At 42.4% G+C, this 13,100-nt stretch overlaps 1 protein-coding gene across 2 annotated transcripts; it reads right to left on the bottom strand.

Moving 5' to 3' along the window:
- Positions 1 to 481: 481 nt before the first annotated feature.
- Positions 482 to 5,192, bottom strand: LOC143488953 (bucky ball-like). Of its 2 annotated transcripts, none has more exons than XM_076987961.1 (6): positions 5,148 to 5,192; positions 4,452 to 4,613; positions 2,241 to 3,704; positions 1,680 to 1,781; positions 1,017 to 1,148; positions 482 to 772 (listed from the first exon to the last, which is right to left on the bottom strand). In XM_076987961.1, exons 2-6 carry the CDS (start codon positions 4,558 to 4,560, stop codon positions 744 to 746), a joined length of 1,836 nt encoding a protein of 611 aa, XP_076844076.1. In that variant the 5' UTR covers positions 4,561 to 4,613; positions 5,148 to 5,192; the 3' UTR covers positions 482 to 743. The 2 variants fall into 2 exon arrangements, with proteins under 2 accessions (XP_076844076.1, XP_076844075.1); XM_076987960.1 differs by lacking the exon at positions 5,148 to 5,192 and adding an exon at positions 4,915 to 5,133.
- Between the last annotated feature and the right edge of the window lie 7,908 nt (positions 5,193 to 13,100).

Consider the following 13,100-nt stretch of genomic DNA (forward strand, 5'->3'; position numbering starts at 1 on the left):
CACACACACTGGTGAGAAGCGGCAGCCAATTGCGCACAGCATACTCTCTACCGGAGGCCACAGCCCCCTGGGGGACTGAATGGGGGTGCAGGAAGGGGAGAGAGGACAGACCCTAGTGGCAAAGCACCATCCACCACTGGGCATACAAGCATACACATACACTCAGACACTACTTTTTATTGAACAGAGAGACACAGACACACTCAGGGAGAATTTGTCAGGGAATCAGGGAATGCCGATTTACCTAACCTCCATGTTTTTGGACTGTGGGAGGAAACCGGAGACCCCGGAGGAAACCCACACAGACACAGGGAGAACATGGAAACTCCACTCAGATAGAGACTTGAACCCAAGACCCCAGTGCTGAGAGGCAAACATGCTAACCACCAAGCCACCGTGTTCCCTATCCTATGAAATATCTCAAAAGTGGGATATTGATTTGCATAATAGGCATTTAAAGCAGGAATATAATTTCACAAAAGAGGATTGCAATATTTTTAATAACTTCAGACAAGTTCAATATTATGTAGCTTACATGTGAACAGTATGCAAGTGAACATGAATTAGACTACACTGAAAACCTTAAGCAATGAACTGCAATTATAAAGTTTGTGCATTCCAACTCAAAACGTCCTCATTCAACATTATGAATGCAAAATAAAAGTGTGTTTATACATATTGCACAAACTGCAGAAGCCATGTTCTGTGGACCATTTCTCCACTGGTGCCTTGCATTGTGAACTTCATCTTGCACCTCCTCGTTTTGTGGTTCCTGTAAAAGGTTAAACATGCAACTTAAAAAAAAAAAAAATCCTACAAGAAAAGTCAATGCAAGAGACACACATTTGGTTTCCACAAAACAGATCTCCACTCTAGCAGTATTGCAATCCAAAATCACAGTATTTTGTGATTTTTGGAACAAATGTTTTGAAAGGGCAAAGAAGCAAATTTTAAAATTAAACTTCAGGGAAGGTTTAAAAGGTTGTAAGACCAAGATGCAATGAAAATGCATCAACCTTGTCCCTTGTGGAACCGAAGCATCTCCCGACACTCATCTTCATCCTCATCCTCTTCATCATCAGCAGCAATAAGGTTCTCGCATCTGGTTTCCTGAGGCGTAAAGCAAGCCTTCCTTTGTCGCTGCCTCTCTAGACAAACACACACTGTAACAGTGAATACACTAGTACAAGTTTCATCTTACTCTCATTCCTGCAATTGGTTTATTGAAACCATACATGCATCAAATGAACAAAATTATTTTCATGTTTGAAACAACTTTGTGCCTTGCCATGGTGGTGTTTTTTGGGGCCTTTCTGAATGTAGATTTACATTTAACATCTCTTAACTAAAAAAAAGTTTTAAATCTATTTTTTCATGCAGTCATGGTAATCACAAGCCCACAAACTGAAGTGTTCAGTGCTGTTTGGTTTTCCTGCAGCAAAGATCAACAGTTCAATAATTTTCTCAATTTAATAATTTACTGTCTATATTAAAGTCAGATGAGGACACAAATATCCAAGGTTTTGCTAAAAGTCTGTATTCTGAAATTGGATGGCAATATGAGCATGTTGGTCAGATTTCGGCATCTAATAAATATACTGACAGCAAGCTAAACCACCCTAACTCCCAGAGTTGAGGCATAATGAACAAAATGTGTTGAGGGGAAAAGGCGTCCTTACCTCTTCTTTGTAGTAATGACTGCGATTTACAGGTCTTTGATCGGGCCACACCCTCCCAGAGGATCTGATCCGATATTACTCCAACTGTTCTGCAATGCCTCTCTGTAAACAAAATTATAGGCATCTTTCATTTAAGTAAATCAGTCAAGCACAAAGAACCACAGCACCATCCAATTTAATTTGCACACCAATAGTTAATTTCATCTTAATCCCCCACGAATGCCTCTCTAATGATTTACATTTTTGTTACCAATGTGATCTGTACGACCAAAATGTGGATAAATAAAAGCATTAAATCCAACAACCTGACATAAATAACCTGTAAGTAGTCGTAAAATTACAGCCAAACCACACTGGACCACATTGGGGCTTGTGTTTAATTTTAATGCATTTGCAAAATAAACAGCTAACTGGCAGTACCTTGATTTGCTTTTCTGTGGAGCAATTAAATCACAAAATGTTGACATGTTTAAGTTGCATAAAAATTTATCATATGCATGTTCAAATGAACTGCAAGTAAAGGAAACCTGGAAACCATGACTGACTATAAAAGTTACCTACCTTTGGTGGAATGACCACTGTGTTTCTCTGGTGAACTCGTACATTTGTCACAACAGAAGTGCTCAGAACATGATGCTTCTGACTGATAAGTCTTGGCCTCCTCCTGAACCTTCTCTCTGTGCTGAGCCAGCCTGACTCTGTGTTTGAGGAGGGGGTGGGTTTTTTTAGGCATATTTGTTACAGTGCCTCGAAGATGCTTACATGTTTTCCTGACTTCACAGTCACCACCTTTAACCGCTATGGCCTCCTCATCTGAATAATCCACATTTTTGTAGCAGGATCGCTCACTATGATGGTTTTTGTGCTTGTGCATCTCCCTGAAGGTGTTTGACCCACACATGGCACATGTTAGCCTTTTTGGATAGAGTAAACACATATCTGAATGGATGCCACCAACAGAGGGATGGTTTTTCTTGGATGTAACTTCAGCAAATTTCCCTCTTGTGTACATGCGAGTTGGAAACAGATCCTTATCCTCAATATCAGTGGAAAGAACCTCATCATGTGATGAAAGCTCATCCAAAGAGGGGCTTAGGACGCTCATACGCTCAGAGGCCAGCTGAGGAGGGCAGTATCTATAACTAAATGGAGATCCAAGTGATGAAGTAGCACTTGGAACATACACGCTGGAAGAAAGAACCTTTTCAAAAGGCAACCGGAGGATGCAGCAGGGGAAATCTCCTGCAACATCTGCTGGTGGCTTCTGAATGTCTTCGGGATCGCGACCTTCGGTCGTTCTGGAAGAAGAGGGCTGAGCAGGTGAAGATTCTGATGAAGGCTGAATACCATTAGAACAATTCCACTGAATTTCCTCATTGTTCTGAAGTACTTCATGAGAAACCTTCTTATCCTGGTAGTTCCTTTCACTATTACTGATTGGTAGGAGTGACTGGTTTTGTGATATGATGCAGTGTGAGTCTGTGTACTCTTGATGTAAATACTGGTCCTCTTCGTCAAGCACAGCACCCTCATGAACTGAAGAGCTATCGAGAGGTGTTTCTTTGCCCAAGTCCAGTGACCAGTCCTCTTGTTGGTTGAAGTCACCAACATGGCAGGCTTCCTCTGCCTTACAGTGCGTCAACATAGAGCCACAGAGCACATTGTCTTCATCCTTCTTTATCTCAGCTACAGGTGAGAAAAGTCCAGATGTCTGGGAAACTACTCCAGAGTCCAGTTCTCGCTGTGAAGAACCCTCGCCAGCACGAAGTTGGTCCAGACATTCAATGAGCTTATTCAAGGCATCACAGGGCTCTGTCTGCGCTCCTGCACAGGTTGTCTCTCTCTGTGCGTTGCAATGTTGGTGTCTGAAAGTGATGTCGGAATCAGTGGCTGAAGGAGCATGTGGGACATTGCGTTCATATATTCTCCGGTAATCCACAGGGTGCATCGCAGGTTGAGACACAACATAACCAGGATACTGCAGGTAGGAATATGGGACCATGTATGGTCGGCCAAAATGGAAACCTGTAATCACGGCAAACAAGATTTCAAAAACATTGCCACAGCTAAATATCCCTACTAGCCAAGCAGATCAAGATAACTTGCTGCCCAACAGCCAGTACTTCAGAACTACTATATTCTATACACTACCAATTATGGTTCTGGAAATGTAGTTTGTATCATATGCTGGTTTATGCAGAACAAGCTTTGTAGCAGGCTTTGTATACTAACCACCAAAGAACTGCCTCATAATACCATATTTTTGTCCATCCAAATGGTCAAAGGTTTCCAACACATTTATGCATGCAGAAAGGCATGATGGACATGTGTAACCCACACCCATTCAGAATGAAATGCAATTCTAATGAAAAAGTGCAAAATTCTAAACACAGAAGACTAGAGACAAAGTTTGAGGAGCAGAGAGATGGTTTGCAAATATTTTTAAACCATTACTTTAATTTGATTATGATTGTTGTGAATAATAATTTACATAATCATTCGTGCACATGTACTCAATTCGTTTACAGAAAATACAATTACACAACAGATGAAAAATTTGCCATCAAGAATTTTTGCACATGTTTACATATTGGCATTACAACCAGATTTTTCCTACCTAGCATCTTCAAGATTTCTAAAATTATTTTCAAGCTTTGTAAATCCATGCTAAATATTACACGATGGGGTGGTCCGGCAATTCACTTCGAGCCACTGGCTGCTTCCAAAACCACACACTAAATAATTATTACTTAAAAATAGGTCTTCCCTTACCTGATGCAGGTACGTTATGGGGGCTGAAGGGATTGTTCGTGTGCCACTGATATGTATAAAAAGGCTGCACTGGTGGATGAACATAGAAAAACGGTCTGGGATGGTTCATCGAGCGTTGATGCTGTTGTTCGCTTGCTGGTGACTGTTGACTCTTGCTTGGTTCTGTGCACAAATCAACACTGACGTTTTCACAGACGATTACAACAAAAGCATTTATTACTAAAAAGGGCATGCGTCGTACCGTGCTGCGAACATTAAGATATATAAATGTGAACAATATTATCTAAAGGGAATTCCTTATAATCGTGGGTTAGTTTTGCGGTTGTTACAGCCATGATCTCAAAACTACTAAAAGCCTTTTAAAATGGTGCTGAAAACAATTAACAGTTAAAGCTTGAGATATTTATCGTGACCTTCTAAACGTTCGTAAGTTAAACTAACCACCACCACACTGAGTATTTACCGTCCATTCCGATTAACTCAAACTCTGGAATCTCAAACTATATTTAGCTTGACAGGATAGGCACACAAAGCTAGTACCGCTTACATCAGGTCGACATATTAACGAAAACTATCAACCGCATTAACGCCAAGTGTATTTAACTTTCGAAAATAGATCGTAAAGTATTTGCTATATTGTCTGAAACGTTCAAGCACAAAGTCCGGAGATTTCGGCCGTTGTGCTAATCCGGTTACCTTTATCGTTTTCACCTGTGGACGCTAATTAACAAAATCACGTTAACACATTTCCCAGCCAGCATGTTCAAGTGGGCCCCACATGGGATTTACCTGGGTTTATCGGGCTTAAGATGGGCTTGGGCTCAAAGTGGGCAAATATGTGGGCTATGACTGGGTACCACTTGGGCTTCCCATTCAAAGTGTGTAGTTTTATATGGGACAGCCCACTTGGGTCTCCAGTGGGCAATTGCGTGGGCTATGTTTGGGCACTGCTTGGGCAACCCATGAAACTAGCTTTTAACTAACTGGGTTTCACATGGGCTTTCCCAGGTAGGTTTATTGTGGGCTATCTGATGGGTTTTGGTTGGGTCCCACATGGGAAAACATTAAGTGTGGTTGGGCTAACCGTTGGCATAGCTGGATTTTAGACAGCCTAAAATGTTTTTTATACTTTGTAAAAACTAACATTAAATCAATGAAAAGCACTTTTTAGCATTTTTACACGACTGTAAAGTTTTAATTAACTTGGAGAGAGAGAGAGAGAGTGTGTGTGTGTGTGTGTGTGTTTATGAGTATGACTACATTCTGGAAATGTTTGCTTATTACACCATGAATTAGTACCAGTTCAGTTTGCCCAAGATTGTCCCATTTGTAGTACCCCTTTGTGAAATTGAACTGTGCTGCCCATACAGGCCCATTCTGTCCACTTTAATTCCACACTTATACCCATCTGTACCTACAGTGGACCCATATGCAACACATTTGGGTTCCAAAAGAAGGGCCCATATAAACCTGACTTATGCTACCCATTATGGTCCCTCACTGTATCTATCTTGTACCCGTCATTAACCCAAATGGGCTGCTGCATAAGGGGCCCTCAGGGGGACCGAGTACAAAAAGAGAAGGGCTTCAGAATGGGCTACCCTGATGGGGCCCATTATACAGAGCACATAAGGGCCCCAGGTGTCCTCAGCCCTATTTGCCCATGAAGGGCCCAGCCTGTGCCGATCTTGCACCCATATAAAACCCGCTTGGGTTCTAAATGAAGGGCCCATATGAACCCAACATATCCTACCCATTAGGGTCCCACACTGTACCCATTTTAAACCTGTCATTAACCCATATGGGCTGCTGCTCCTGGGGCCCACATGGAGACTGAGGACAAAATGTGTTGGGTCCGAAATGGGTAACCTTGTTGGGGCCCATCATTTAGCCCATCATAAACCCCACATGGGGCCCATATAAATTTGCTGGATGGGTTGTTAGCCAATAGGCGATGATTCGAGTGCATCCTATGAGTAGGCTAAGTACTTCATGAAACAAAACATATTTTACGAATGAAGTGGATTGCAGCAGTCGGGAGAGAAAAAGTTATTACATTTGCTGTCTTGCGTGGCAGTACTTATGTGTGTAGCAAACACTTCAGGCCTGATGAGCTGTATAAAAGAGAGTGGAAGCAGTGTAAGTATGGAAGGCCGTTTTAACATAAAATGGGCTTCACCTCACTTCAGGGTTGCCAACTCTCACGCATTGAGCGTGAGACACACGCATTTGACCGTTTTCACACGCTCTCACGCCACACTTCCGATATCTCACGCCGAAAAAAAATATCCAGTTTATTTACCTCAGATCCACATATATGATTCAATACGTTACTAGTTCACTAGCTCTGGCGCCATCCACCGGCGATATAACACTGAATCTGTGTCCATTTTACGTTCGCCACCCCCCCAACAACTTTCGGTCGCCACACCCCCCCCAACAAAATACACTCGCCACCGGCTCCAGGTTAAAATCTCACTCCAAGCGAACGTCAAAAGTTGACAACCCTGGTAATGGTTTGCAAGTGTCGACTATAGCCATATAGCTAACGATTCTGTGAGCTGCTAGCTAGCTAGGACAGCTGCCGGGGACCTGGACGAGGAGCCTTTATGCGGGGGTGTGAGGTAGCTAACGCTAGCCGGAGCCTACACGCCTGGGCGGAAGATACACGCACTGAGAGGAAGGACAGCGTCTCGTCTGGTTGACGCGGGGCGTTTCTGCAGCGAGGGCTCTGCTAGCATCCGTTCGCCAAGGCCTGAAATGGCCACATTCTAGCGATCGACTAGATCAACGTCGGGGATATAAAGTAGCGCACCAAGGTAAGGAAACCGCCACGTAGTAGTTACGGGAAACGTTCACGGATCGGTTTGTGTTAATGGAGCCGGACGAGTGGCTAACGTTCACGTACGCGCCTGCGCTCCTGTTCCGAGGGTATTGGATCTTTTAGCGGGTCTACAGCTTTAGACAGGCGGTGGCGGTGTGGCGAAAATGGGCTGTAGGTTACGGTAACTGACGGTTTTCATCGACTGCGAAGGCACGAAAAATGGGATGTTCGCTCAGTCGGCGGCTGTTTGTCACACACCACGCCGAGGTGGCCGGAAGGTTAGTCGACGCGAGTCGCCCTTAGACGTTGAGGCTCGGCTACGCTGGCTACGTTCACGTACCCCGGCGAAAAGGGGTTAATGTGAGCGGAAACGTCGCTAGCCTGTTCGGCCGTGGCTCCAGTCGTGAAGGGCTAGCGGTGCAGTCCAGATTGTGGAGACTCGATTATTCCTGGCGTGTGTTACCGAGAGCAGGGAAGTCGCCAAACGAATCGGAAATTCGGCTCTCGAAAAGCGAAGTTGGGGGCTCTGTTAGGCGTTGTAGCTAGTCGTGCTAATGGAGAAGCGGAGCACACCTGCTAAAGTAAACAATATAGCGAGATGGTTAGACCGGGTGAAGTGATGAACCTCAGGCGTGATCCACTTGTCTCTTTACGGTGATCGACGTGGATAACCGTGGATCAACATGGATAATTGTTAAATTACTTAGGAAACAACGGCTACACGCTCAAGACGTGGCTGATACCCTTTGTAATCCACAGACTGACCGGGAGCGGAGATACAATTCTCTCCATTCTTGCACCCGGTCAGTCGTGGAGAGGGCGATTGGGCAGCTGATAAGCCGGTGGCGCTGGTTGGACAGGAACGGGGGAATGCTCCTGTATCGGCCAGAGAAGGTATGACGGCATGTGAGGGCATCCTGCGCAGCCTAACCCAGGTGCCATACAAGCAAGGCAACAAATCATAGCTAAAATATAAAAAGGTAAGAGACAGCATTCAAATTTTAACAAATTCTTTTATTGAGTCGCTGATGCTAGTGAGTGCATCACTGATATTTTTTAGGTGCATTATATTATTCTGCCAGCGTGCATTGTTCTGACCCCACAACATTTAAAGCTTCACACACACTGTCCCACTCAGACCTTTTGCGCTTTGCTGTAATGCCACAACGTGCCAAACAAACATTTTTTCTGCGACTCTACCTCATTCAGGAGCGTCTCCACTTCACATTCTGAAGTTCCTTATCTTTCCCCGTTTAAACATGGTTTTTGATAGATCAGAGAGGAAACTTCTCCAGTGCAAGGCTAATTTAAATGAATTTGCATATGTATAGCAGAGCCCTATAGAGAGAGAGTCGCGTCAACTCCGTTCACTCCAATGGACCAGTTTTTTTACAGCAATGGCGGATCGTGGAGCCTGTCAATAGTTCCCGGAAGTTAGCAGCAAATACGAGCAGCGCAGTCAAACTGGAGCAGTGGACCATCTGTGATACACTTTTACAGGTTAGTACGCTTAAAAAATCTGATTGTGTATTATAAGGACATCAGAATCAAATTAACATGTGCATTAAAATGTGAATTAAAGCATTTTAGTAAATTATCCACCTCTTAATAAGCAGAATTAGGGAACTTAATCTATGCTAAGACGACGCGAATACGGTTAGTGAGATTTCACATTAACGACCGACAGCCTATTAATTGTAAATTCCTCTCTTAATGCCATTTCACCTAAACGCGATGTTTTTGCGGGGCAGCTAAGTATTGGTTAAATATAACATTTGAGTGTGATTGTAGAGTGTGTTGGGTCGAGGAGGTGAAATGAGGATATCCATTTTGGAGTACCAGCTAACGTTTTATTTCCTTTTATTTTATTTAATCATCCTTTTATTTATTTTATTTTCCTTTTTATTTCGTTTTATTTATTTTTATTTTATTAACGTATTTCCTCAGTTTTTGAAACTGCTGGATATAAAAGACGTATACTATTTAGTGTGATTAAGTTTTAAATATTCTATCACTTAAAGAAATAATATAATTATTAGGAGTTCATACTTATTATACCTGTGTCAACACTATAGCTGTGATCAGCAGCTATGGGCCCTGTCTTTACAGGTCCAGTGGTCAGGCATGAAAATGGGTCAGGGGTTAAAAAGGTGAGAAGACCGGGGGGCGGGGCATGTGACGTCATGGGGATATGGCGACGGGGCGTTGACATGTGATGTCATGGGTATACTGCGACGGGGGGGGGGGGGGGGGGGGGGGGGGGGTTGGGGTGGCTGCTGGTGTACGGGGATACAGCGACAGGTGATGCCAAATATTACGGAGCTCGTAAGGTGACGTCTTGTAAAAAATATAATAACGCGTGGCCACGACTTACTAACGCATGCGAACGACTTACTCGTGCGAACAAGATAATTAAGTATTACTTTATATAAAGCCAGGTTTACCTTCTTTGGCAGTCAGTTCGTGAACATCCCTGGGATCTGCTTGCTTTGCTGTGAAAAAATAAACTTTGTTGCCGCGTGTGAAAGGCGACGTTAGTATCTCGTTCCCACGCGTTAATAAGTCGTGGCCACGCGTTATTTATTTATTTTTTACATGATGTCACCTTACGGGCTCCGTAAAATATAGTAAAATCCATAAAAAAAATTTTTTGACTGTCATGTCAATGGATTCAATGTAAACGTAATCCGTAAACGCAAGAAGCCGCTTTCGCCATTCCGGATGGCTCAGTCAAAACCATTACGTCTTAATGAACCAATACATACATCAGCGGCGAAAATTATTGTAAAAATACCAGGTTTACGTGTTTTTATTTTCTAACATGAGCTAAAGCACAGGGTAGACTCAAACGACAAGAGTTTACAACTTCATCTTCAACCTTTTCAGCCCTGGTGCAAATGTTATCCTCACACGTCCCTGGATTCACCAGTTACAACTACAGACACACTAGAAAAAAAATCTTGTTTCTTATTTTATGTCACCGTTAACTACACGGGGTTGACGCGAACTTAAATAGGTAGATAGATGGGCCTATTATCACAAGAGCTTGTGGTTAGATTTGACAGTGTTCAACGCTGTAGCGAACGGCAGTAACTTTGTTTTACCGCCAAATATGAAAACGATTGAAACCATTAATAACCCAATTAAATCCACCCAATTAAAAATGTACGATCTGGTAAATGTAGTGGTAAATGTACGATCTGGTAAATGTACGATCTGGTAAATGTAGTGGTAAATGTACGCTCTTCTGACTTGTCCGCGGTGTAGCACTAGGTCCTGCTTCTCGTCCCGCTTAGCAGTAAATGAATAACATGAATGAAGAACGTTCGTATGATTGAAACGCTATTTGGCCTCTATGAAGGTTCTGGGCGGAAACTGCTGCCCACTGTCATTGAAATAGCCAATTTCGGAAGTGCTCTGTTTGCTAATTAAGTCAATATGATAATTAAAATATATACATATAATCTCCCGACCCCCCCCCCCCCCCCCCCCCCAAACAAAAACTCATCGGATCTACACGATTCACGTAGGTCACACTTTTCAACTTCAAAACGGCGAATTTCGCCGAAAGGTGACAGATTTTCATGCCTGAGTGGTGCATCGTAGTGCAGGGGGCTTCCTCTTTCTGAGTGCGGGGCGATGCACAAAAATGGTGGGAACAGCATCTGATCTCAGCCTAGTCTTGTCCTGTTTGGTTCTGATGAACTGGTCTGCCTCAAAATGTGCCTGCAGAGTGATGTGAGTTTACTCCTCACACATGACAACTCAGTTTTGTCTACCCATATACATATTCCATAGTGGATGAATACACAGTATTAGAGAACACTTACTGGATACGTATACACTCATTACACGTATAAAAAACAACCAAGGATGTGCAACAAATTCAAATTCATATTGCATCAATACTCATAATAATCATTTTCTCCTGTCTTTTTCTTCTCTCTCTCTTTAAGCCAAAGAACCATAGGGGATTCAATGGAGCCTGCAACTAGATAGCACCCTCACCCTGCACCCGAGTCTGTCTGGAGTCTTTGATTTTTTTTGTTCACTATTCTGTATTTTAATAAATTATGCATTAAGCTTTCCAATAGTGTGTTTATTGTGAAAAGTGCAAATGCAGTGTTCGATGATTACCTCACATATATATTTGCTGTTGTAATCTTTAGTGAGGGTAAGATTGCTACTGCTTAGTTGAGACAACCATTTTTTTTCTCCTCTCAGTATCAGTGGGGAAACCATACATTTTTGCTCGATTGGAGCATCCCCATGCAACACAGCAAACCATGGTGGACACTACACAAACAACACAGAGGAAAAGACACAGAAAAACTGCTTGACATGATATTCATATTTGAGATTATTAGAGATTTATTTAATGAATGAATTGCTGTAAATAAGTGTGTATTAAAAAGACAAGATATATATATATATATATATATATATATATATATATATATATATATATATATATATATATATATATATAATTTATCAATGTATTTTAATGTCATATACTGTCTGAATGTAAATGTAATGTGTTTTAATGTACCCTTTTAAAGCATATTTCTGCACAATGAAGTCAAAGAAAATTTTCCTTCTGTCAGAAAATGTACATTAGTCATTTAGATTACTTAGGTCCCCAATACCATGGGATTACAGAAATCACCATGATTTAAAGATATGTGTAACGATACAAAGTCGGAGAGACGCGTGCAGATCAACAGGTCTTTTAATAGGTATACAGAAACGTAAAGTAGTCCTGATGACACAGAACTCCGGGAACAGGCAGGAGTATCAGGCAACCAAATCCGAGGGAGCAGGCTAGGAACGAGATACCAGGACACAAGCAGAAGTCGGAACCAGAACTGTAGCCGTGGAAACGCTTGGTATGCACACATGAGAACTGAGGCAATACTTCGCAACTAATGAAAAGGGAAAGGGGCTTAAATAACAGAGGAACAGACTTGCAGGTGAAATCAATAATCCGGTGATGATGATCTTATTATGGCACTTTGGGCTGGGGAGAGTGAGGAATTCTGGGTATTTGAGTCCAGTTGGTTGTGTGATGTGACAATATGTTAATGTTAGAAAATTAATCTGAATTTCTCACCCCTTCCTGTCCCTCTAAATATATAAATGAACGTAATATATAACAATTATAAAACAATCAAAGCATTAAACAGCAATGTGCTCTAAAATTAGCCTAAAGTTGGTCGCCATATGTTCATAATAATCCTCAAATCGCAGTTCTGTCTGTGTGTTTATGCACTCAAATTGAACTTCCTGGAACTATCTGAAGCCTCCGTGAATCACGTGACCATCGAGCGTTTTGAACTTCCGTTGTCGCGACTCTCTCTATACGGCTCTGATGTATAGGGGTGCATGTCACAGGAGGAGTCAGCCACTCTCTCGTGTACGCTCAATTCCACGTTGATTGGGATGTACAAAAGAAATGTGCGTGGATTCTGGCGTACGCACGGTTTGATACATCCGGATTTTTTTATGCGTACGCCATTTTCTGGATTTGTACGTACGCCAATTTTTTGTAAGAAATCCAAGTCTTTGTACATGAGGCCCCTGATGTTTAAATCTAAGCATTCCTTTTATGAACAAGGGGATAAAGCAGGTAAACTATTAGCTCATCGCTTGCGACAGTCCTGTGCTGCTCATCAGATTTCACAGATCCAAACTCAGTCTGGTGTAACGACTGACCTAGTACAAATTAATGAACAATTTAAGCAATTTTATACCTCCTTATATACATCTGAGCAGAACTCCAGACTTCCTTCACTCATGGATGATTTTTTCGGCCTGTTGAGCGT

This window comes from Brachyhypopomus gauderio, unplaced genomic scaffold, assembly GCF_052324685.1.
Source record: "Brachyhypopomus gauderio isolate BG-103 unplaced genomic scaffold, BGAUD_0.2 sc57, whole genome shotgun sequence".
In the NCBI taxonomy this organism is placed as follows: Eukaryota; Metazoa; Chordata; class Actinopteri; order Gymnotiformes; family Hypopomidae; genus Brachyhypopomus; species Brachyhypopomus gauderio.

Excerpts from the sequence above, each read along its gene's own strand:
- LOC143488953 (XM_076987960.1), bottom strand. Across the intron at positions 3,705-4,451 it reads CCATAACGTACCTGCATCAG|GTTTCCATTTTGGCCGACCA; the intron begins GTAAGGGAAGAC and ends CCGTGATTACAG. Across the intron at positions 773-1,016 it reads TCGGTTCCACAAGGGACAAG|GAACCACAAAACGAGGAGGT; the intron begins GTTGATGCATTT and ends AACCTTTTACAG.